The 22,575-nt window shown below is 34.5% G+C and overlaps 1 protein-coding gene across 8 annotated transcripts in view; it reads left to right on the forward strand.

Moving 5' to 3' along the window:
• Window positions 1-2,447: 2,447 nt before the first annotated feature.
• The window catches only part of LOC118262712 (uncharacterized), a 62,783-nt gene continuing 42,655 nt past the window's right edge, over window positions 2,448-22,575 (forward strand). For all 8 annotated transcript variants that reach the window (XR_007705808.1, XM_050697577.1, XM_050697578.1 and 5 more), the window contains exons 1-2: window positions 2,448-2,708; window positions 20,136-22,504. Coding sequence is in view for 7 of the 8 variants with exons in the window: in XM_050697577.1 (XP_050553534.1) it covers window positions 20,143-22,504 (2,362 nt within the window). In the remaining variant the exon portion in view is untranslated. The remainder of the gene's footprint in view (window positions 2,709-20,135; window positions 22,505-22,575) is intronic.

Raw genomic sequence — 22,575 nt, forward strand, 5'->3', positions numbered from 1 at the left:
CGATTTTTAAATAATATTTCTTGTTATTTTAGGATACGGCTGCTTCGGCGGCCAGTATCGTGTGCAAACAAGGCAGAGTCAATAAATAAAGGAATTTCTGTTGAACTTTGAATTTGGAAGTCGTTTTTAATACCGTAGCTGAGCGGCCATATTTTTTTTGCATTTTCAAATAGTTTTTTAGCTTCGCATTACGCCTTTGGTAAATATGTTTCTAAAATAGAGCCAAAACATAATACAAGACTAATCAGAAATAACTATTTTAAAAAAAAGGGAACCACCTTTAATTTTCTTTAACCTCTCTATTTTTTCAAGTCATGTAATACCCCTAAAACCAACAATAAAAAAAACAAAAATAAAGAAAGAATAAAACAAAACACTTAGATTCTCTTAAGTCTAAAGAATACTATGCTGAAAACCGCATCAAAATCAGCTCAGCGAAACGCGAGATAATCGCCTACAAACATACACAGGTTAAACTGAGAACCTTTTTTGAAGTTTGAAGAACTAAAAGCTAAGAAAAATACGAGAATAATAAACAGAAAACTTTACTTTTCATACACAACATAAAAACATGGTTTATGATGAAACTTTGAATACCTATCTCGTTATATTTTACTGTTTTTTGCGTAAATATCCACAAGGAAGGAGAAAGTTTTTAGCATTGTAACATTGAACATTGATTCTCAGTATTAACTGTACCTACACCAAGGCTTGTATATTATTTAGTTATTTGGTAATTTATTTAATAAATAAGTCTTACCGACCTTTTTTTATAATACGGACGATTTTAAGACAGAGAAATGAATTTTAATTAAATAGCATTGCATTGTAATATGAAATTATAAATATAATGTTTTACAAACATACATACATAGCTTCACACCTGTCTACCATAGAGGTAGGCAATGACAGTGGAACGCCAATTGCTACGAATCTTACAAGTACTTCTCTCGCTTCATCAACAGTCATCAGACTTTTCATGCATGCTCGTCTGCTCGTTTTATGACAGATCACCTGATGCCGATTCGAAACACCAGAGGCATTACAATTGCGTTGCCGGCCTTTTGGGGGTTAGGAATTTAAGGGTTGTTGTTAAACCGGGGATTGGGAAAATTGGGAAAGGGGGTAATTTGTAATTTTAACCTCACTCACACAATGCAAGCGTTGTTTTATGTCGATTTTTTGTGAGGCCGTGGTATCACTCGGGTCGAGCCGGCCCATTCGTGCCGAAGCATGACTCTCTCACACTTATACTATACATAAATGACAAAAACCATAGAACAACACAAACTAAACCACCTAACGTTAAAGAGAAAACGTCACACAAACGCGAAATTCATGACTGCACAGAATGCACAGTGAATCGTTTAATTGCATCAAACGGGAACGAACCCAGTGACCAACATAACAACCGCTATGCACACAAACTAACGGAGTTACAGTGACTCGATCATTTTACTTGGCAGCTAGATTCCATTTTGTTTCTAAGTTAATAGGTAATGAGTTTGCAATTGTTCATGTTGACCTCCTTTTTGAGGATCGAGGATAGATTATTTGTTATTTGCACTTTTTGATATGAGGTGTGTAGTACTGAGTTAGTCAGTTGGCTAAGTAGCCCGTAATGGATCCTCGCCTTCGAATCCCAGTGCCAAAGATGGTGCCCAGTAGGGCTGATCCGAAACTGCGGACTACCTAGCGGGTTTACCAGTGCTCCGACTCGAAAATCTGGAGTAGGAACGGGGTGAAAGTTTTACACTAGACTCTTACTGACTAAAAACCACCCCACCCTCTCACCTCGTCTGAGTCGGGAGAAGTCATTGGAAGATTTACCCCCCTAAAAAAAAAACCTTCAATTTGAGATTTTGCCCTTTATTTCACACGGTACTTGGCAGTTTTTCGTCAATTAACAGGGCTTTTTAATATTTATGTTAAAGCTAATTGTCATGTTCGTTTGAAAATTGCAGGCACCTTAATATTTCACTTAAAATAATATGCGAAATTGTAATATACTTCGTTTATTTGTTAAAATTAATGACTTCAGTCTAAACCAACACAAAACCCCAATTTATTTTAACGTAAAATAGTTTTCAGTTGTACAGAACGTATTTTTCAACTGTCCAACAAGTCTAGCGGGACATTTATCAATGAGAACTAATGATCATTCATTTGCCGCCATTATCGGAGCCTGACCCAAACAAGGAAGCCCATTGAAAAGTTTTAATTGCATTTTTATCAATGACCTTTATCGCGAACACACCGCCGCAAGATAACGCGGGAAAACAATGCACCGGTCAAAGAAAAAACTTTTAACATCTTCGCGACCGTTCCACCTTCAATAAAATACACCCGTCTCTCTCACACATAACAAAAAAATATGTGAAAGAAAGAGATATAAAATACATGCAGTGTCACACCGACCCCCAGGTAAAGTTTCAATTCCATTTATTCGAACGCGAGCTTTGCGCGCGAATGCACGCGGTTGCGCGAGAGCCATTCCATTTTTAAACTTTTCGGCGGTTTTATTCGAAAATGGAATCGTTTATATCAAGTGTTATTATTTTTTAATTTTATTTTTTTATGTATAAGAACAGTGTGTTTCAAGGAGTTTCTAAGTGAATTTGGTGAAATGACAGTTGGTTATTTTTTTGTTCGCGGACCATCTTATTGTGCAATAGGGATTACTTTTTTGTACCGGAGCTGAGGATACGGTGAGTCGGGTTCCTATTCAATAAGACATTCATGTTGCAACTGTTACCTTTATATTATATTGTATATTATGTACAATTTTGAAAGCTTACTTACATACATACATAAGCCGTGAGAGACAAAGTGTTACATGAATGACAAAAAGTTTAGAAAATCAAGTTAGTTATGATTAAATAATTTTTGAATATTTTGCATGTGAAGTTTTATAAAATTACTTTATATGAAAGCTCATAATATCAAAATAACATATTTATGCAGGTGTTAAAGAAACGTAATCTGTGACAGACACACGTAAACTTATTTCCCGCTCAAACAGAACTTATATCTCTCCACGGGGCTTAGTCTGCTATTACAATTGTGTCAGAATGGTCGATCACTGATCAGTGCGAGAGGGACGCAGCTATATAGGTTGTATAGCTCCGTCTCTCTCGCACTACTCAATGATCGACCATTCTGAACTTGTAATAGCAGACTCTCCACCTGGAACTGAAAACTATAACAAAGATAAACTTATTTCACAAACATCTGTAGCTATCAAATATATTTTGTTATTTATTTTAGTAGATATCTCTTTAAATATCTCTTTGATATATTAGCTTACAATGAATTAGGAGTTACTTATCCACACACACGTGATGTCACCTATATGTCCTTATACTATGTTGTAAGTATTTGTAATCGAATTACCCGTTAAGCTAGTATTCTGTGCTTAAGGGTCTGATTAAACTACTTTTTCTATCAAATCTAGTTTAATACATGAAGCTTGCATGTTTATCATATAATATATCTAGGCACTAATCTTTTAACATGAAATAAATTGTCAAAGCCTTTCTATGCGTTTAAGTTTCTAGGGAACAGTGAGTAAAGTTCCCTAAGAGAAGGAGGATCTTCCGACCACACGAGGTGATCGTAACGGGCTTTCTGCCCAACAGTAATTCGTTAGGATTTTCTATCCATGTTTATTCGCATGTAAACTTCATATGTGATGTGTGATTTATGTCGTTATGTTATCCGTTGATTTATTCGATTGATGTGATTTTCATTCTATGGGTGCGTTATGATAATATGATATGATTAACTTAATTATGAAGTTAAAAGCACATGTTATTCCTATACTTCTCTCAACTATCTTAATACTGGTTGACTGGTGACTGGGTTTTAAATATCTTACCGCCGTACTCAGAGAATTTAATGGTTACTTAACCCATTCCTTACCAGTTGTTTTCGATACAAAGTCGTTACTAAGGAAAAGTTTAAGTAATCATTAAATGTCTCTGAGTGCGGTAGTTACTTTTCGATACTAGCATACATAAAATAAGATCAAATTATAGATAATTTCCTAAGCGATTAATCGGCGGAAATATTTACCGAGACTTGTCCTTACCTACATACGTTAAATGCATCCGGCGTCTCTTGTGTAAGCAATACAGATTTTATCTCACATCTCTTAATACTTCGTCTTGTATGAATGTTATAATATTGTAAATGTGAAGGGATTTGTCTGTCTGTTTGTGTGTCGGGAGGCACGGTAGTGTCACCGCCAAGTTGAGGAGAAAGTTGTAACACATTATATTACTTGATTTAGTAAGAAAACGTTTATATTACAGAAAGCGTAAGAATAAACAATGAAAATACTCTCTTAACACTATGGAATTTTGTAGTTTTAATTCTGTCTGTGTCATAATGTAATCTACTTAATATATAAAGCTGAAGATTTTGTTTGATCGCGTTAATCTCCGAAACTACTGATCCGATTTGAAAATATGTTTTAGTGTTGGATTGTCCATTTATTGACGAAAGTTTAAAACTATAAAACATCACGCTACGCTCATTGGAAGCCGAGTGGGTAAAATCGCGCTGAAACAGCTAGTTAAAAAATACAACTGAAATGTCTTAAAGGTTTAGCCAAACACTACAAGCCATATTTTCACCACATATTACACTTAGAAAAGAATAACCTATCAAACCTACCCTTATTTCTTTTTCTACACTATTTAATAAATATTTATGACACAGCAAACAATATTTATGCTAACATCATGTGCATAAATGTGTTACAAATGAGTTATAAAAATTTAAATCGATTCGTTGTAACTTGACTATCGATTTTTGACATACAATTATTGACTTTATTGCAATCGTGATACGGTTGTTTTATGATTAATGATGTGGTGGATTGTACTTATACGAAGTACATTATGTAGGTACATATATATATAATATATGAAGGGTCGGTCATAGTTGAATGATTTTGTATATTTACTCAGTATAGACTGGTCAGCATAAAAATTGATGAATTTGAATATGTAAAATGTATGCGTGTTGTAGTGTATGGAAAAACATGTTTTTTTTTTTGTTAAAAAGTCAACATAACATCGTTGTTTCTTGTGTTGAGTGTTTTAATAGTAATATTCACATACAGGACATAATTATTTTTATTCAGACTTAGCTTTACTTATTGCTTAATAATTGTCCACTAAAAAAACTACAGTAAATATGAAAAAATCAGAAAACTTCTGAAGTTACGATAAAAATCATTAATAAACACAAATTAATAATCTCCCCCTTAACAATAACAACCACGCATTACAAAAATTAAAAAAAAAAACAATACAAGCGCTGACCGTATCAATTCCATAAATTGCAAAGCTAAATTTAAAAAGTCAAAATACCTATAAGGGCCCTTACACACTTAACTTCCCCATTGTAAAACAAAAGATCATAACAAGCACTTCTCAAGCACTCCGGGTCAGTTAAGCCCTTAATTACAGCGCGAAAGAGATGCAAATATATCTCACTCCCCTGTTAGAAAGAGAGGGAAAAGTAAATAGATTATAATAAAGCACCCTTGCGATCCAGCGGAGCGTACGCGCGGATTTTTTTGCACGAGTACAAACCTCTTTGGAGTTTTTTTTTTATATTTTTAGTCTGTGAGAACTCGGCTTTTACAGTCTAGTGCATTCGTTCAGTAATGGATAACCATCACGCTATCACTTTTGTGGGAATTACAGTTTTTGTAAAGTTTTTAATTTAGAACATTATTATTAATTGATTCTGTTCTTTCATGACTTTCATGGTCTGCTGCGGAAATGGGTTGGATTGTTTTATAATTTAGGTTATACTATTCACTTCTTGTCTGTCGGTATGTAAGATACAATAGAATATACGTACATATTATAGTGTTTCACGTAAATCTACATTACCACTGGTTAATGGTTTTCAGATTCGCAATTACAAAAATAATCGATTTCGCAGCAAACCTACTGTTTATAGCTGACTAAAATACAATTTCTATTACTTTTACATAATTAAAATCAAAATGCAAATAAAATAATGACACACACACCATACATCAAATCAATCTTAACACAAATAAACAATCACTTCCTTACCAACCCTTCTCTAAATTAATAAATTCACTCAAATCAAAAAGATACACAACCTCCTTTCAAAACGTCACTTCAGAAAAAAATAAAAACAAATCATAGATTGCAAAACAAAAGACTAGAGGAACACCCGGAATCGTTCCTTGAGTGTCAACCAAGCCGTAAAATGTTTTTATTATCATTATAATTTATTTGTTTGGATATAAACGTGGAGTGCGCATTTAATTAAAACGACTTAAGGCACAAGGGGTTGTGAGACAGACGGAAGACATTAGATTGATGTGGACCGGTATGTGGCGTGGTAGAATTAAAGCTTTTGAAATTCTATTGTCTCTGTCTACACCTTCATGAGGCAGGTATAACGGTCTTGTTGTTTAAAATAAAACAAATGAAAACTTGGCAACATTAGAAATGGAAATAGAAATTATCAATCAATCATTCAACATTGTTTTTTAGTTTTCCCGCTCAAAATAGTTAATGTATTAAAAACTAAAAATATTTTGTTTTAGTCGGCCTTTGGGCTTAAATCTACAATTATGCTAATAAGATTGTATTATAAAAAGTATTAATATGGTTTTTTTTTCTAAAAAATGTTGTTTTTTTCCCTTCTGGTCGTGTTTCTTTGCCAGTTTGGAATTTTATTAATAAATGCGCATTTTTATTCACAAAAAAAAAAACTGATAAATGATGCAGTATTTTCAGCTATCCTTCTATTCATTCTCCCATTATCATCTGACAAGAATTATTAAGGAAAACAACAAAAAATATCACGACAAAATATGTATTTCTTTTTTCTAGACACCCACAGGTAAAACTTGACAAGTCAGGAATAAGTCAACCCATTAGCAACTGCAAACTTGTGTGGGACTGCTTTTTTTTTAACCGTTCTCACGACAGGAAAAAGGTCGGCAGCACATACAGCCGAATAAAAAAAATGTTTTGAATGTGGAATAGAAATTTGTAATTGTAACAGTTACTAAGTAAAGGGTTGGTTACAAGAATAAAAGTAAATTAAAGGTACGGATAACTTTTTTTTTCGTTAATTGAATAGTTGCTTGTTTTGAGCCCTCGGTTTTTTTAGTGTATCAACTTTTTTCTTGAAGTAAAAAATACTTCTTGATATTGCTACCTTTTTTTATCTACATACATAATATTATAGGATTTATAGGTACATACTTAGTAAATAGTAGTTTGTAACTTCATGCGTATCTTTGCTCAAAACAATTTAAAAAAATAACTAAATAAATTACATTATCAATATCACTCCTTCTTTCTACATAACTATTCTGAAAGTACTAACTTATACATAAAATTAAATGCAATGCTGTATATTTGTACATAAAGCACATAATTGTACGACCCCCTACTTATAACTGGACATACTTGAGAATGCAATAATATAGATTACAAGTACATACCAATTTCAACTCTAAAGGGGTTCGCGAATGGAGCAACCCATTTGAAGTGTGTACGCTAAATGAATCCCTTTTGTATTCTAGAATGTGATTCAAATGAAAGTGGATACCAAGAAATATTGTCGCTGTTTTTCGGTTCACACTGTAATAGTTAAAATCATTCCATTGTACTATATTTCATTTTTAATTTTACACACACTAACTTCGAGACTTTACACCTACAGATATATATTTAGACTATCACGCTATGTCATCATAATATGACTCAAATGGGTACTTAGATGCTCTAGATAAAACCAATCAAAACTAACCAAGCAACAACCAAAACTAAAAAAATAATCAACCGAGCATTACAAACTATAATTTTCTTAAACTAATCCCCATCAATATTAGCCAAGAAGGGTGAAGTGTACACGCATTAAAATCACCGTACAAGCCATAAGTAGGTGTCAACCCGTAACTGGTGGGAACTCATCCCCTAATCCTTGGTGGCAGAGGTCAGAAGGTCGAATGGGGCTGATTTATATTGACAAGTCAACCACCTGGTCTACCTGGCTGCTTTACAAATGGTCACGATTGCCGTTGGTTGACAAAAAAGTGAAGTAATGTTTGTAACTGTTAAAAAGTATGTTGTAGTTTAATAAAATATTTTTTGAGAGATGTAATTATATTTCGAGGTATTATAAATTGAAAATTGTAAATACAGAATAATTAAAAGATGTAAGATTTATAAAATTAAGTAAGACGGCAAATGAAATGATCAAGTAATTATACAGACACCGCAATCTTTCAGGAAAAAATCATTTTTAGAACATGAACAGAAGGTATATTATATTTTATTAATAGCATATTTCGAATGTTCTGTTATGTGATTTATATAATTAATATAATTACATACCAGAACATTCGAAATATGCTATCTGCTATGAATACTATGCTATTTACAATTTTATTACAAAAACAATTGACTTGATTGCAATATGAAAAATTCAGTTACTGGAAAACATTCGATCCTACTTTCCATAAGTGGAAAAACAAATTCACAACATTCCATAGGTGGGAAAGTGGAAAAGAGTAAATTCGAAACCGGGTCAATATTGGTACATTGGATTTTTAAAGTGGATTACGAACGCCGGCTGCAGTATTGAACTACAAATGAAAAACTAACTTGTGTTACTTGACATAGAGTTCCAATTTATTTGATTGTGTTTTGTGTTCAAGAACAATTACGTACGCTTCAGATTTTTGTATTTATTTGTTAGTGTATTTGTAATAAACGCAAGTAATATTGGTACACCAAAAGGGCTCTGAAGTTAGGCACAGGCATATACTTAATACTTTTTCAGTAACGTTATAAAGCCTAACTATATAAAGATAAGCCAAAGTCAAATAATTTATTCCAATTAAACCATATACTTAAGTACTTTTAAAACTTCAACAAAGAAAGAAATAAAGCCTGTCTATCCATCGGTGAAGCTAGGTGCTCGTTCCAAAGTGTAGCTTCGAATGGAGAAGAACGAGCAAGAAACTCCATTCGTTAATACGTACTCCATTACATAAATACTCTCTTCTATGAAACCCCCTCTTATGTAATAGTACATAAGTTGTATGTAGATCAAACATCCGCCATATTGGTTTAGTTACCACAAGCACAAGTTCTGGGCTCAGACCTACGTCTTAAGTTTGACATCCGGGACGAGTAAGACAATCGCTTCAAGTAATGTACATGTACATGACATTCAGCCTAATCTAATTATAATTTAGAGCCAACTCTAAGTTAGTTGTGAACAATCTAGAATAAAACAGACCTCTATCTATTCATTACAAGATAAAGAAATAACAGATCTCTATAATAAAAGGAGATACAGGCTACTTTCCTTTCAAAAATACATAGAAACTATTACATGATTAATTAATTCAAACCTTAAGCCGAAACAGCAAGGTCTTATTTTAATCACCGTCTAATTTATTGCACAAAAATAATAGCCTATGTAGATCATTCGATAAGGTTTACTAAATAACTTTTTCTACGTCCAGGTCGAAAGTTACAAGAGCTAGTTTACATTTCAAGGTCATTTATAACTACCAATGGCAGAAACCTTGTAGCACGCCTAGTTTTAGCCAATTATGTTGTATGATGTGTGGTAACTAAAAAACTGGAATATATTTTGTCACCGACCTTTCTCCCCACGCGGGTGCCGTAAGAACCGATTAAAAATTGCCACATTTGACAGAGACCAGACGGCAGCACTTTCTGGTAAACCTAAACTCTTTAAACTGCAACTTCCATCCCGTCTGATAAACGTTGAAATACGACAAACTTCATTTATGTAGAGGAGACCTATAGGACTATTATCGGCCGTTGATGATGAGAAGAAAGTTACATATACATAGCTCCTTTTTTTTGAGGCGGGAAAGTCATCTAATGACTTCTTCCGCTTTGGGCGAGGCGAAAGGGGGTGTCAGGTCAGACTCTTACTGACAAAACACGACCCCATTCCCACTCCTGCTTTGAGCCGGAGCTCCAGTAACCTTTTACGTTGTCCGCAGCTCCAGATCGGCACCAGCCCTACTGGGCTCCATTTGTGATGGTCTGGCTCTTTAATCTTAACCTGACCTTAAAACCCAATCAACCATTATCTTACCTGGCAGGAATTCAAAATCTACCATAGGAGCTAGTGGCGTGCCGCAAAATGTCAAAAAAGTTGGTAACTTTCAAACTTAGCGAGTTCTTTCGAATTGTTATATGGAAGGCGGGCAGATGTAAGGTTGCTTACACTGTGCACAAACTTTTTGCTTGTGCTCACCTCCTCGTATGTATTCAAGATTGAGCAAAGATTTGTGTATGAATTTCTACGTGGCATGAGCTTGGAAAATGTCGAGAATATTTTTGAAATGATTCAAGGTAGGTAGGAGTATTGTAAACTTTTTTTAAATTTTACGGCTTCTTTGTAAGTTCGTAGGTAAGATAAAATAAAATTAGCGAAATATTTTTACCAAAAATCCTATTTTTGTTAATTTAAATGTCCAATTAATGCAACTAACATTTTAAGGTTATGCTTGTGTTGTAACTAGCTAAGGTTTCGTTAACAAATACTTCAAAACAGAATAGTTTGGCTAGTTCCAAATTAAAGAGGCGTTCCCTAAGCCCACCTGTCTCAACTTGAACCAAAAAATAACAGACACGGTTATCAATCAACCACACACCATTTGCTAACCGTTGAAAATAAATCCGGTATTCAAATATGGAAACAAAACGCCATTTTGAAAAATCACACCAACAAAAACGTGTTCTCATTTCAAAAAGTTGACAATAGAGCTTCGAACTATATTTTTTTTCGCGAACTTAGGCACAAGGGGCTAAACCTTACAGCCAGGGTAACAATAAGGGGAGAATTCTTAAAAATGAAGGTTTAAAAAAATTGCGATTCTTTATCGTCGCTATCGAATAGTTTTATATTGTTAGGAATAGGTTATAAAATTTTAACGTCTCTATTATAGAGTTGGGATAATGTTTTCGATATTAATCGGTTATATGAGGACGGTTTACGATCGTTTTTATAACATTTAAGTCATAAAGTTAGTGTACCTACTTGAAATGAGGATTTAACACGATACGCCGAATGCCAATTGGTTTTTAATTAACTGGTTCAAGTTTAACATTGTTAGTCTTGGCTTGCGATCTAGAAGTTTGTGGAAGTTTTGGAGCTATTGTGTTATTGACTAGCCATTACTTAATTAGTTTAGTAACCAAAGTGGCTGTGTTTACTGGTTTCCTTTCCCTGAAATCCGATTTGCGTAATTACATTATGCCCACACAACTAATTTTAAATGACAATCAACCGTTCAAATCATCAATAGCTCATATTTCATCTATTCTTCATTACCCACAATAAAATTAGCCGTTACTTCTACTTCTATTAAAAATACATAATAAATATAGATTAAAAACTCCTATAGACGTTACGTTTTTAAAAAGTAATTTCTACAAAGTCATCTGCTCCATAAATAAGTGTTACAATGCATAATCAAAGATTCAATACGGGCCCACCCCTTAATATCGTCGTAAATTTCCCACAACGAGTGCCTTCCTTGTCACAAAATAAATCATGACATTTACATGTACTCTTTGGTTATTAAAAAGAAAAAAAACTAGATCGGAACGGATCAAAGCGGCTAACGTTGTAAAATAAACCGTGGAGCGTTAGAGTAAGGTTGGGATTTGTTTGGTGGTGTGATTGCAAATGTCGGACAGGAACGCATCTTCGGTGTTTCGCACACTTCCTTGTACAATGCGTTCCGGAGAGCAAGCAGGGTTAACAAAAGGATGAAGTTACTCCAGATTGTATAACAATAAATATTATTACTCCAATTTCTTCCGAACGCCAAAGGTGAGCGATTGTTAGGTTAACAATAGTTTCAATTTGGTGTGCGCAAGGGCTTGCTACCTTTGACACGACGACATCTGCTATTTTTTCTGTCTTACTTATTATTTTTAGCTGCCAAAGTTTTTTTAAAAGACGGTTTAAGTATTTCATTTGTGAATTTTATTTCGCATACGTTTTTAATTTCAATTCACGTGCCTTAATATTGCAACTCTACTCCATCGGGGTTAAAAGGCATGATGTTGCAAAAAAAAATCATTTTTAATTTCATTTAATTTACTAAAACACCTCAATCACACAACTACACAAGCTTAAACTCACACATACAGCAATATGAAATTAAGAAACGAATTCTACATAAACCCATTATTAATTAGACAGACTATACAAATATCAAATTGCAAATCGCCAATCAAATGTCCCATAATTTGTGTATCGGAAGACAGTATCAGAATTATTATCTAAACATAACAATTGATTCTGTAATATTTATGTAAGAATGTGACGTCACACAGCAGGAGTCCCGTCCCTTCTGATTCGGTCAGTCCCATTGATGGGCACAATGATTTTGTAGTACTTTCCCATGGATAATGTTGGTCAGTCAAATATTTGCCTTTTAAAATTATGTTTGTTCGATTTCTGCTAAACTGCTGAATGGATTGCGATGGAATTTGTGGTGGAGATAGTTTTGCATGTTTAGATAGGCTGTTGTGTTTAATAGATAGCAAAGAAAGTAATCTTACTTTCTTTGCTTTGTACTTTCGCATACTTTTATGGGTAGATATTGATTATAGTATAATAATTTGTTCATATTTATATTTATCCGATATTCAAAAACATTAGTTAGTATAAGGTTTTTTATTTTTTTATAGTTAGTTATATAGTAACTAAAAAAGTGTATAAAATCTTTAAAATATTCCAATACTAAGTATCAATTGACAACTACCAACCAACCAACCAACTTGACTGTACCAACTTGAGTGTTCCAAATTATCACTTTGCAATTGTAATGACTTATTCAATCTTAACGACTACCCAATAGGACGCAGTTATTATAAAATCCAATAAAATTAAAATCAAACTCGATTCATCAACCAAAGAGAACAAATGATAATCACGGTCCAAACTGATTCTAATATTTCAATTTAAAAAAATAATTGTCCTACCAAGACTCGATCGACATTTTGCCGTCTCAAAATTTAGGGGATAAAGTTATAATTTTACGGGTAATTGTTTCGTTTCGTAAATATTTAGGGGCGAGTCTAATTAGCCTCATTATTTTTGTATTTCTGTGGTTGTTTCTGTTATTGAGAAGTTCTTTTATATAAAAATTATGTCGCTTTGTTTTAATGAGTATTTTAGCATTGATATTGAGCTTGGCATTTGGTATCATTGGAAAAAGTGTTGTTTATTTTGATGCAAAACTATAACTATATAAGTTTATTTTTCTAAAGAACAGAAAAGAGTAAATGCGAGACTAGCGTTACTAAGTTGACAAGACAACTTGTGTTAAAGGTGCCAGACCCAATCCTTGTCGTGCTTGCCAAAAATTATTCTATAAATATACTATAGTTACAGTACTACAACTTGTGTGCTATATTCTATATTTGCTTTTCATTCTGAGATTTTCTTAATAGAATATACAAAAACGTAAATAACGTACAGAACTAAATTACGTATTCTTTTTGTAAACTACATAGTCATTAATACAATAATCTTAATCATGCCAAACACTCATCGCCAACACCGCAAAAGGGCGAACCTCATACAATTTCTTATTTGAGGACGTAATATCTACTCTATAAAATCTACCTTCAAAGTTCCAAAGTTACTTCAAAGTCCTTCAAAAAACACGTTACAAATACAGCATGATATTATTTTGATTCATAGGCCGAGTCACGACCCTACTGCTTGCGTACGCGCAGCCATATGGTCAAAGATTGATAGATAAAAATGTCGTAATGACCGCATGACGCTAAATAGATACAGTTTTTTGACCTCACGTATATACTCTTTCGTAATTTGCTTAATATGTTGATGTTGAGGTATTATTTTAATAAGGAGCTCTGTGCCTCATTTTACCCGTTATAATACTCTTTATCCTTCCAAAGATTTTAAGAATGAACTTTTTCATTCTCAAGTTATAAGATCACTATTGCATGAAGGTATAAACATCACATCAAACCTATACAATTAGAAACCATATTTCTTTTCCTAAGGGTAGTTTATTTATAGAGAAAAATGCATTAGACATAATTATTGACAAGGGCACGGATCAAGAGTCAGTGGAGAACTACTAAGAATATTAATAAAAAAAACACAATTTCTTCAAATTATACACACTGCACATACACAACTACAATTTACACTTTTACAATATCTCAGGGATATGAAGAAAACCTCGTATTGCGATCAGAGAGAAAGATTGGAAAGTGATTGCACTAGCTATAGAGAAAAGTCTGTCACATAATCGATAAGTTATAAGTATTATTATGCATTGTGAAATGTGAAGATACCAATGACAGATCTCTCTTTTTATGTCTGTCGGGGATCATCTGATGAGTTCTCCCGTCTTGAGTGAGGCGAGAGGGAGTATCAGACTCTTACTGACTCTAAAAACCATACAATATCAATGTCGATCGATCGGAATTGGATTCAAGAGTAAACCCTCAGAGCAGCCGTTTGAAAATAACTTGCAATGTGTAGTTGAAGAAATATCTGAAAAAGACTCAACTTTTACGTTTTCATGAACTAATAAATTATTTACTTTTCAAATCAACAATTCAAATTCACAACTTAACAATGAAATAAAATGTAAAAAGTAAACGTAATTGCATAATTGTGCTGTAATTGTCGGCACTTAGCGCGGCGCCTGCGTCGGTGCGCGGCGAGGGTGGCCAACAGCTGCGCACGCGCATGGGAAATTAATACTTTGGGTAAAGTCAATAGTTTTAATGTACTTCCATGTGTTTTGGGGTAGAAATAATGAATGATGGTCAAGAGAGGTGAACTGAGGTCAAATGATGGGATGTTTGTAGTTTTGTGACGTTTTCTAACAAACTGCTGAACTATTTTTGGTGAACTTAAGCACAGAGAAACGAATTAAGGAAGCGGATAAAAATACTGCAAAACAAATAAATTTAGTGTAAAATAAAATATTTAATACATAGTATAAACCTGAAAACAGGTTCATTTTTCGAAGGAAGAAAATCCGATAGATATACTTTATTGTTTGTTTTGAATTATATTTGCTGCTATTTTCCATAGAAACAGCATACCTCATACCATAACTACCATTAAAATCGTATAATTATGGATAGTATTATGTTAATTTTTCCAACTGCCGACCGCACCACGCGACATACCGGCCACTTAAAACTCTGCCCACCCCAAAACTATAGCACATCAACTAAACAAATGACGTCACGTCAGACCGGAACCAATAATATTCGGAAATGTCCCAAAAACATGACAACATTTGAATTCCATTATTCGACCATAAAACCCTGGGTTCCGTGCAAACGGGTGCATTTCTTGAATTATTCATTACAACGCCACCTGCCGGCCAACCGACAAACTAACGTTTGTTGCCATAAATTATGTGCTAATAAATATTTGATCGGGCCGTACGTACGTAAGTTCGTACAGTCCGACGAAATGTCAATAGGACTCTTCTGACCTTGGAAACGACTTTATTTTGGTAGCAACAAGGTTGAGTTTTGGGGTGAAGGATAAGGTGTGTCGACGGTACGCTATGGGAATGGAAAAATATTTTCCTAGAAAGAGGCGTTCGAAGTAGGTCTTTAACATAAAACTACGGAAGCACTAAATATCTAGCTGTCCAAAAAATTACTACGAAAAACATTCCTTCCAAATTATACTGAGAAGTACAAGAATAATTCATTAACTTTCTATTTTGTCTATCCGCAAAGTCAATGTAAATATTTCCACGAGGAAATACAAGAAAATCTTTTACCTTCATGTGCTACTAAACTAAATAAAATCTCTTTAAACGGACACCAAACACACACTAACAATTTGTTAAATTCAATTCTAGACGACAAAAACATCCGGCCGTCTTGCCAGGGAACTTCAACACAAAGCTGATGGACCTCTTTGACGTCTATCTTAAAAGCAATACAATCTTTATCTTTACGGTACCAAGTTTCAATTTCAATTGTTAAGGTATCTCACAATCTTATCTCTCTATCAAACTTACTCCAAGACCCTTAACACAACAGGATAAAGTCTAATTTCGCTAAAATAACTTTTCCAATGATCTTTGCATGGCATTAACCAGAAACCGCTCAGCAAATTCGAAAGATTCAAATTCAGAATCCGCTAAAACGTGTTCCGTTGTATTCAGCCAGCAACGTTGACGTTCAGCACGCACCATACGTTCCAAAAAGTATTTATTCCTTGAAACTAAACCTTATTTCTAGGAGAGTTTGTCATTTAAAAAGTATATCGGCGAGTAAGTTGGAGTTTGTGTATTGAGTAAGAAACTTTTTTGTTTGGCGACCCCACGTTTCGCGAGTCGAGACGTGCATTCGATATTAAAAAATGCTTCAGAAAAATCTTTAAATTCAATAGTAATTTGGTGTTGAATAGGTAGGGAGAGGATAATGTAAGTACGCCCTGTTTTTGCGGTGTTGTATTTAGTACGCGAATTTCTCGACTCGCATTGTGTACACACTGGTTTCTTGCGCAGCATGAGTCTGTCACAGTGCGTGGATATGAATGGACCGACCGAGTTTCTAATTACACAGTCAATTTGGTAAGTAAAGCGGGAAATATGAGTTATTGCCCTGGCCCGTAACCGAGATCAAATCGGCCATATTTAATATGCGACAATAGATTGAAAATTTTTGTGTACGACTTAGCATAATAATGTGTGCATAGGATTGTATTTTTAAGCGATTAGTTTGTGATTAGCTTTTAATGAAAGTGTGCAGTTCAAGGGCGTGCCTTTTTACAAATTAACGAGTCATTTGTTTTGCAAATTACGTCTGAAGGAAATGTAGCACGTGGGTTTGAATTTAGAATATTTTAAAACTATAACTGCCATTCATTAAATAGATGTTAACATATTCATTGGCAGTTATTTCCAGTCATAAAAAGAATCAATTCTTCTCGAAACTGGCAGTTATAATCCGACCACTTTATAACGTACGCTCAATAAAATTATCTAAGAGATCACGGAATAAAACTATAACACGACTACTTCAATTAGCGATCTAACCAATCAAGATGTTTCAGACTTCATAATCGATTAGTATCGGTTAAAGCTTTCACTAGTTTTTGCAATATTATGTAACGAATTCAAGAAAAAACTAAAATGGATGATGTTAGGCGCGTGCTGCGTGTTTCGGAACGGATTGGCGGCACATACCGAATTGGCGACGCCATGATATGGCCACAAGTAAGCTCTAACCGTCTGGTTTACCGTATTGATGGTGTAATTTTCACCTCGTACCAGTAAAACATGGTAATAGCTAGTAACTGGATAAAGATCGCCTGCGTATCTGGTCATACAGAATTCCAGACAATACTCAGGTTACCAATTTTCAAAATTCTTATCCTGATTTGTACTCCAAAAAAGTCAAGCCAAATGCCATTTTGTGGTTTTCGAGTAGAAAACTAAAATTATATGAGATTGACGTAAATATTTGACACTTTCTACTCTCTATAGAAAGCGCGTAAAGTATCAGTTGGCTAAAGGCTCTACTGATTCCCCCTTACAGATTTTCTGATGTCTCTAAATATTCAAATGTTTCACTGGTTTTAATTACCTAATTTATTCTACCTAGATGATTAAATTGAACTTAAAGCCTCATTTCGTTTAGATTCTCCTTTAGCTTTAGATATTCGGACACCAAAATCGCGGATCTTTGCCATTATTATCAGTTCCCCTTACAAGCAGTCCTTTTGACTGTCAGCATCTGTATGTATGTAAGTATGTGTGCGTAACGACTTTCTTATGGGATGGGTCTCATGTGGGGTAGACTGGACTTTACATAATGTAATCGGACTTCTAGGGTTTTGAATGCAAGTCTGATTTTTGTATTTTTTTAATACTAGAAGTTAAGGTAAATATTTGTTATTTTCTACTGCCACACTCGGAGACATTTCATGATTATTTAAACTATTGGTTAGTAACGATTTTGTTCTGAAAAATTTAATGGGTTAAAAAAAATCTGCCAGTTTCCTCCACATTTTAGAAGTATTCTCCTAAATGTAAAGTTACATAAACGAAAACATCAATTAAATTTCTTTGTTATTGACCAATATTATTGTCTGCCCATCACACACACTGTCTTTCCATTGCAAACTTAGATACATCAAACCAAATAATCATACAATGCCCTTTACCTAGATCACATACCCACCTAACTTGCAACTTAAATCAAAGCATCACTAACATAACCGATTGATCATGCAATTATGATAGAACATAACACGAGTTATGAGTTTAAAATAACCGTGCCACATCGAGCAACCGAACGTTACCGTAATCTGGTTTACGTAGGAAACGAGCTTAACGACGCTCTGAGGAATGGGGAAATCTGCTTATGTATAGACGATGATGTTGCTTTATTTTCCAATGTAATGCTGTGGAAAAGCCACATCTAATCTGTGAGCCGTAAATAGCATATTAGGAATGCTTCTATTTTGTTATTTCTGGCCTGTTTTGAAACAAAATTTCTGAAAGGGACTCAGATTTCATCTAATATTTGAGACAAAAGCAAAATCATTAAATGTCATAATCATAAAGCTCTTTAAAATTTATGCAATAAAGTTTAATTTTACGTAATACTAGACACAATCTTAAATTCTGTTCTGGTACTTAGTACTAAAATTTACAGTAGAAAAGTCCAGATAGATGAGCCTGAGAACTCATGCTGCACAGGAGTAATGAAGCAGTCAATACTTATAAATAAAAGTAGGTTACATAGTAAGCAATCTTGATAAATATCAAGACTGGCGATCTTCATCTACTTGACCAATTTCACAAAGATCCATTACATCAAGTTCCCTTTTGAAAATGCGAATTTTCAATGTATTGGCATGTTATGAGTAATTTTATTTTAAAGTAGATCCATTATGTAGGGCCCTGTATTGTGTTCTTTTAAAAGCTTTTTGCTTCATGAGATATTGATCTCAAGAAGAGCTGAGATGACCAGGGGTTAGGACCTGTTTCAGCCAAACGTACTTTCGAGTACAATGCGCGAATTCAGTTTTGCATTTTAAGATTATTATTGTTATTGAAGAGCTAAGTAATGGGTATATAATATCACGCCTTTTGCCCCATGTGTCTGGTATAAAAGCTTTTAGCCAGTTTTGTGTTTCATAACAATGGTGTTTTAAGGAATTCCCATCGAAAATGTGAAAATAGTTATACAATGAACAACGTAGTAATGTAACAGTTTCACATGAGAAAATCAATACAGAAATGCAATATTGACTAGACAATGAATCTTGATTAATTTCAACTTCCAGCCATAGAGCTACGAAGAAATAGATAGAGCAGATTACGCTGAAACCTTATCTACAAAAAACTCATATAGCATTAAAACATATAAATTGACAAGTCTTCTATAAACACAGTGTCTCCTTTTTGCCTCTTCGCCCCTTTCGAAAACATCAGACGCGATGATTTTTTTTATAATTAGCTCCTACTAACCAGTTACTTTAGCGTCCACTACAGTACCTAAAGAAACAGTATCTTCTATCAAACTTTGAAAAACACTTCTTTCTTCAATACCATCACCAAATAAAAGCCATTCCCATAACTGCTCACCTCTATAGTAAGACGACTAGGCCCGTCGCCTCCAATCAGTCAATGTTTGTCCCATACATTATACATGAGAATACATAATCGCTCATTGCCTACGCGAGCTGAACTGACATCTGTCGTACATGACTAATGGGAACAGCTTTGTGATAATTGCTTTCAATCATTAGTTACTTTTGTTTAATAGAACGGTGTGTTTAAGAATATAGTTATAATAACTATTGTGAGACATACTAAATTAACTAAAAAACATGGCTTACTCACGTACTTTAATGGAGAAAAAGGAGCAAATAAAAGTCCCTCTGTGACTCGAAACGTGGGTAACCCGTGTTTTTAGGGAATTTAAGAATACAGTTGTGGATATTGAGTGTCACCATAAATAAAATTATTCTTAATTCCCAGTCGTTACAACAACTCACTTCTAATACAATAATTTCTCTAATTCCAGATCCAAAATGCTGAAGTGGGCAGTTTACGGTAAAAAGAACCAAGAACTTCGGGTCGCTAACGACCTCGAGAGCGAAGACTGCGATCATTACACCGATGAAGCGTACAACAACAACAAAATCAGACGATCTCTCGATGGACAAACTGTCAAAAGAAGCAAAAAGCCAAGCAGATACCAGCGAAGATCCTTAGGTTCTGCTGCAGTAAGAAAAAACTTAAGAACTGTGGACAAAGAAAACGTTAACTATATAGGGAACACGCCAAACTACTTTAGAGAAGGTTTCATCAAAAAGCCAGAAGGCTTAGTCCTCAAAGATGTCAGCAACATCACACCAACAGGCACTCCAGTCAAAAGCTATGAGAGAAGAAAATATTATCTAAATAACTCCAAAGATGATATACCACCAGACTTACCTCCCACTCCACCAACGTATAGCAGGAGGGTAAGAGAAGCGAAGAAAAGGAAACTAGAAATGGCCAGTGCCAATGATGTATTTAGAAGAGATAGCTGTGTATACAAATCTGAGAGACGAATCAAGCCTATAGATAGAAACTCTTTTAGTCCTAAACTAAGTCACAGTACATCTGAACCTTCCTTAACCGATCTTTCTGATAGGCTAAGTGCTACAACTACGAGTAGTAGAAACTCTATTGCTTTAGGAAAACCAACTAAAATACCAGTATGCACAACCAAAACAACTAATGAAGGTTTAGTGGAAATAGAATACGACCAGGATCTAGTAATAAACTGTATAGAAAAACCTATTAAAATTAACAAAAGTACTATAGAGAAATCCACTTTACCTATATTCGGACATCACATTTTCACAGATAATCCTTTATATTTTAATAATAATGATATCGGTCTCACGAATATAAGGCCTTTAAAAAGAACGAGGAAGAAATCAAACGATTTCGAGAGTTCGTTCAAATCACCTTCCGTAGACAAAAAGGATACTCATACGCTAGTAAGAGACGGTTGTTCACCTGTCTCTATCACTCCTTTATCCACAAAACTAGCAGCATTAAGATTTAGTACCATGAGTGTGCATAGCAAGTCTCAAAGGGTAGGTTTCACTAATGATGTCACGGAATACTTCCCTAAGGTGGAGAATCCATTTACTATTCCTCTTAGAGACGAAGAAAGTTCAACAGAAATGGAGAACAAGTTCATCCTGGGCAAAGATTCCATAACTAACAATACAGACTCAACAGTATCAACCACACAAATGGGAGATGTAACTCTCGAGAAAATGATCGAAGACATAATAAAAAGTACCAAAATAGTTAAATCTAAAAGAAGAATATTGACAAAAGCACCAGAACTCGATATTCAAGAAGAAATCCCTCCACTGGAGACAGTCAAAGACTTGTTTGTGAATCCTCAAGCTGAGAACAAAGCTAATTTAATAAAAGAAGCTAAATATGTGAATTTATCTAGAGAAAACTCTGTATCACCTAAAACTACACCTACTAAGAAAATGCCAGTACATCGAGTGAATGATAAATTACTGAAAAACCTACCAATTGGTTGTTTCATACTAGACGATGGAGATGGTTACAATGAAAGGGAGGTTCGGACACCAGACAATGCTATTGATGTCAAACGTAAGGCCAGTCCAAGAAAACGTACAACTAATCTGAATAGATCACAATCCATGAATCTTTGTTATGAACGAGGAAACCTCGGATACATGTCGTCAGAATCAACACCTGACTTATACTCAGCTGCAGACGAAAGAGCGAGTCTTAGGTTAAAACGCCAAAAATGTATACGAAGGAAAAAATCAACAGCTAGTAATGAAAGTCAATGGAAGAATAAGGATTTGAAGTCTTCAATTCTTACACTAGAAATTGGCATACCAAGTCTAGCAACTGAATTGCCTGATACATCATTATGCGAGCCTTTGAGTCCACCTCTATCTAACCCACTAGACAATGACGACTACCAAAATCTTTCCATAAAATCTAACGTATCACACAGTAGCTTGATGCCCTACGACAATTCTCATAATAAGAAATCGAGGGAACTATTCGGTCTTACTTTGGAACATGGTATCCCAAGTCCCATCACTCCAGTCCCAAACCTGAAGAGGCCAGGCAAAGTGCTAAGCGAAGAAAGAGCGCACAAAACGAGTAAATTGGACGAAGATTTACTTCCAACGGATGCGTACACTCCAGTCATTGAGCATAAATCTATTAGGAGATGCTTGACATACTCTCCAGAAGAGAACAGCATAAGTAGTAGTGAAGAGAAAAGGAGAAGCGTTGCTAGTAACAAACTGGAGCGCTCTAGTGAAAGATTCCAAGCCCTGAAAGGCACGATAGACCTAGAAATCAGAACAAGGAATGATGTAATAGACGTGCACGGTGAGTGGTGACTATCAACCTCCATTTACATCTTCTTAGTATGATGGTACCCATTTGTGCAGGATTTGTAA

Source organism: Spodoptera frugiperda, chromosome 12 (genome assembly GCF_023101765.2).
Source record: "Spodoptera frugiperda isolate SF20-4 chromosome 12, AGI-APGP_CSIRO_Sfru_2.0, whole genome shotgun sequence".
NCBI lineage: Eukaryota > Metazoa > Arthropoda > Insecta > Lepidoptera > Noctuidae > Spodoptera > Spodoptera frugiperda.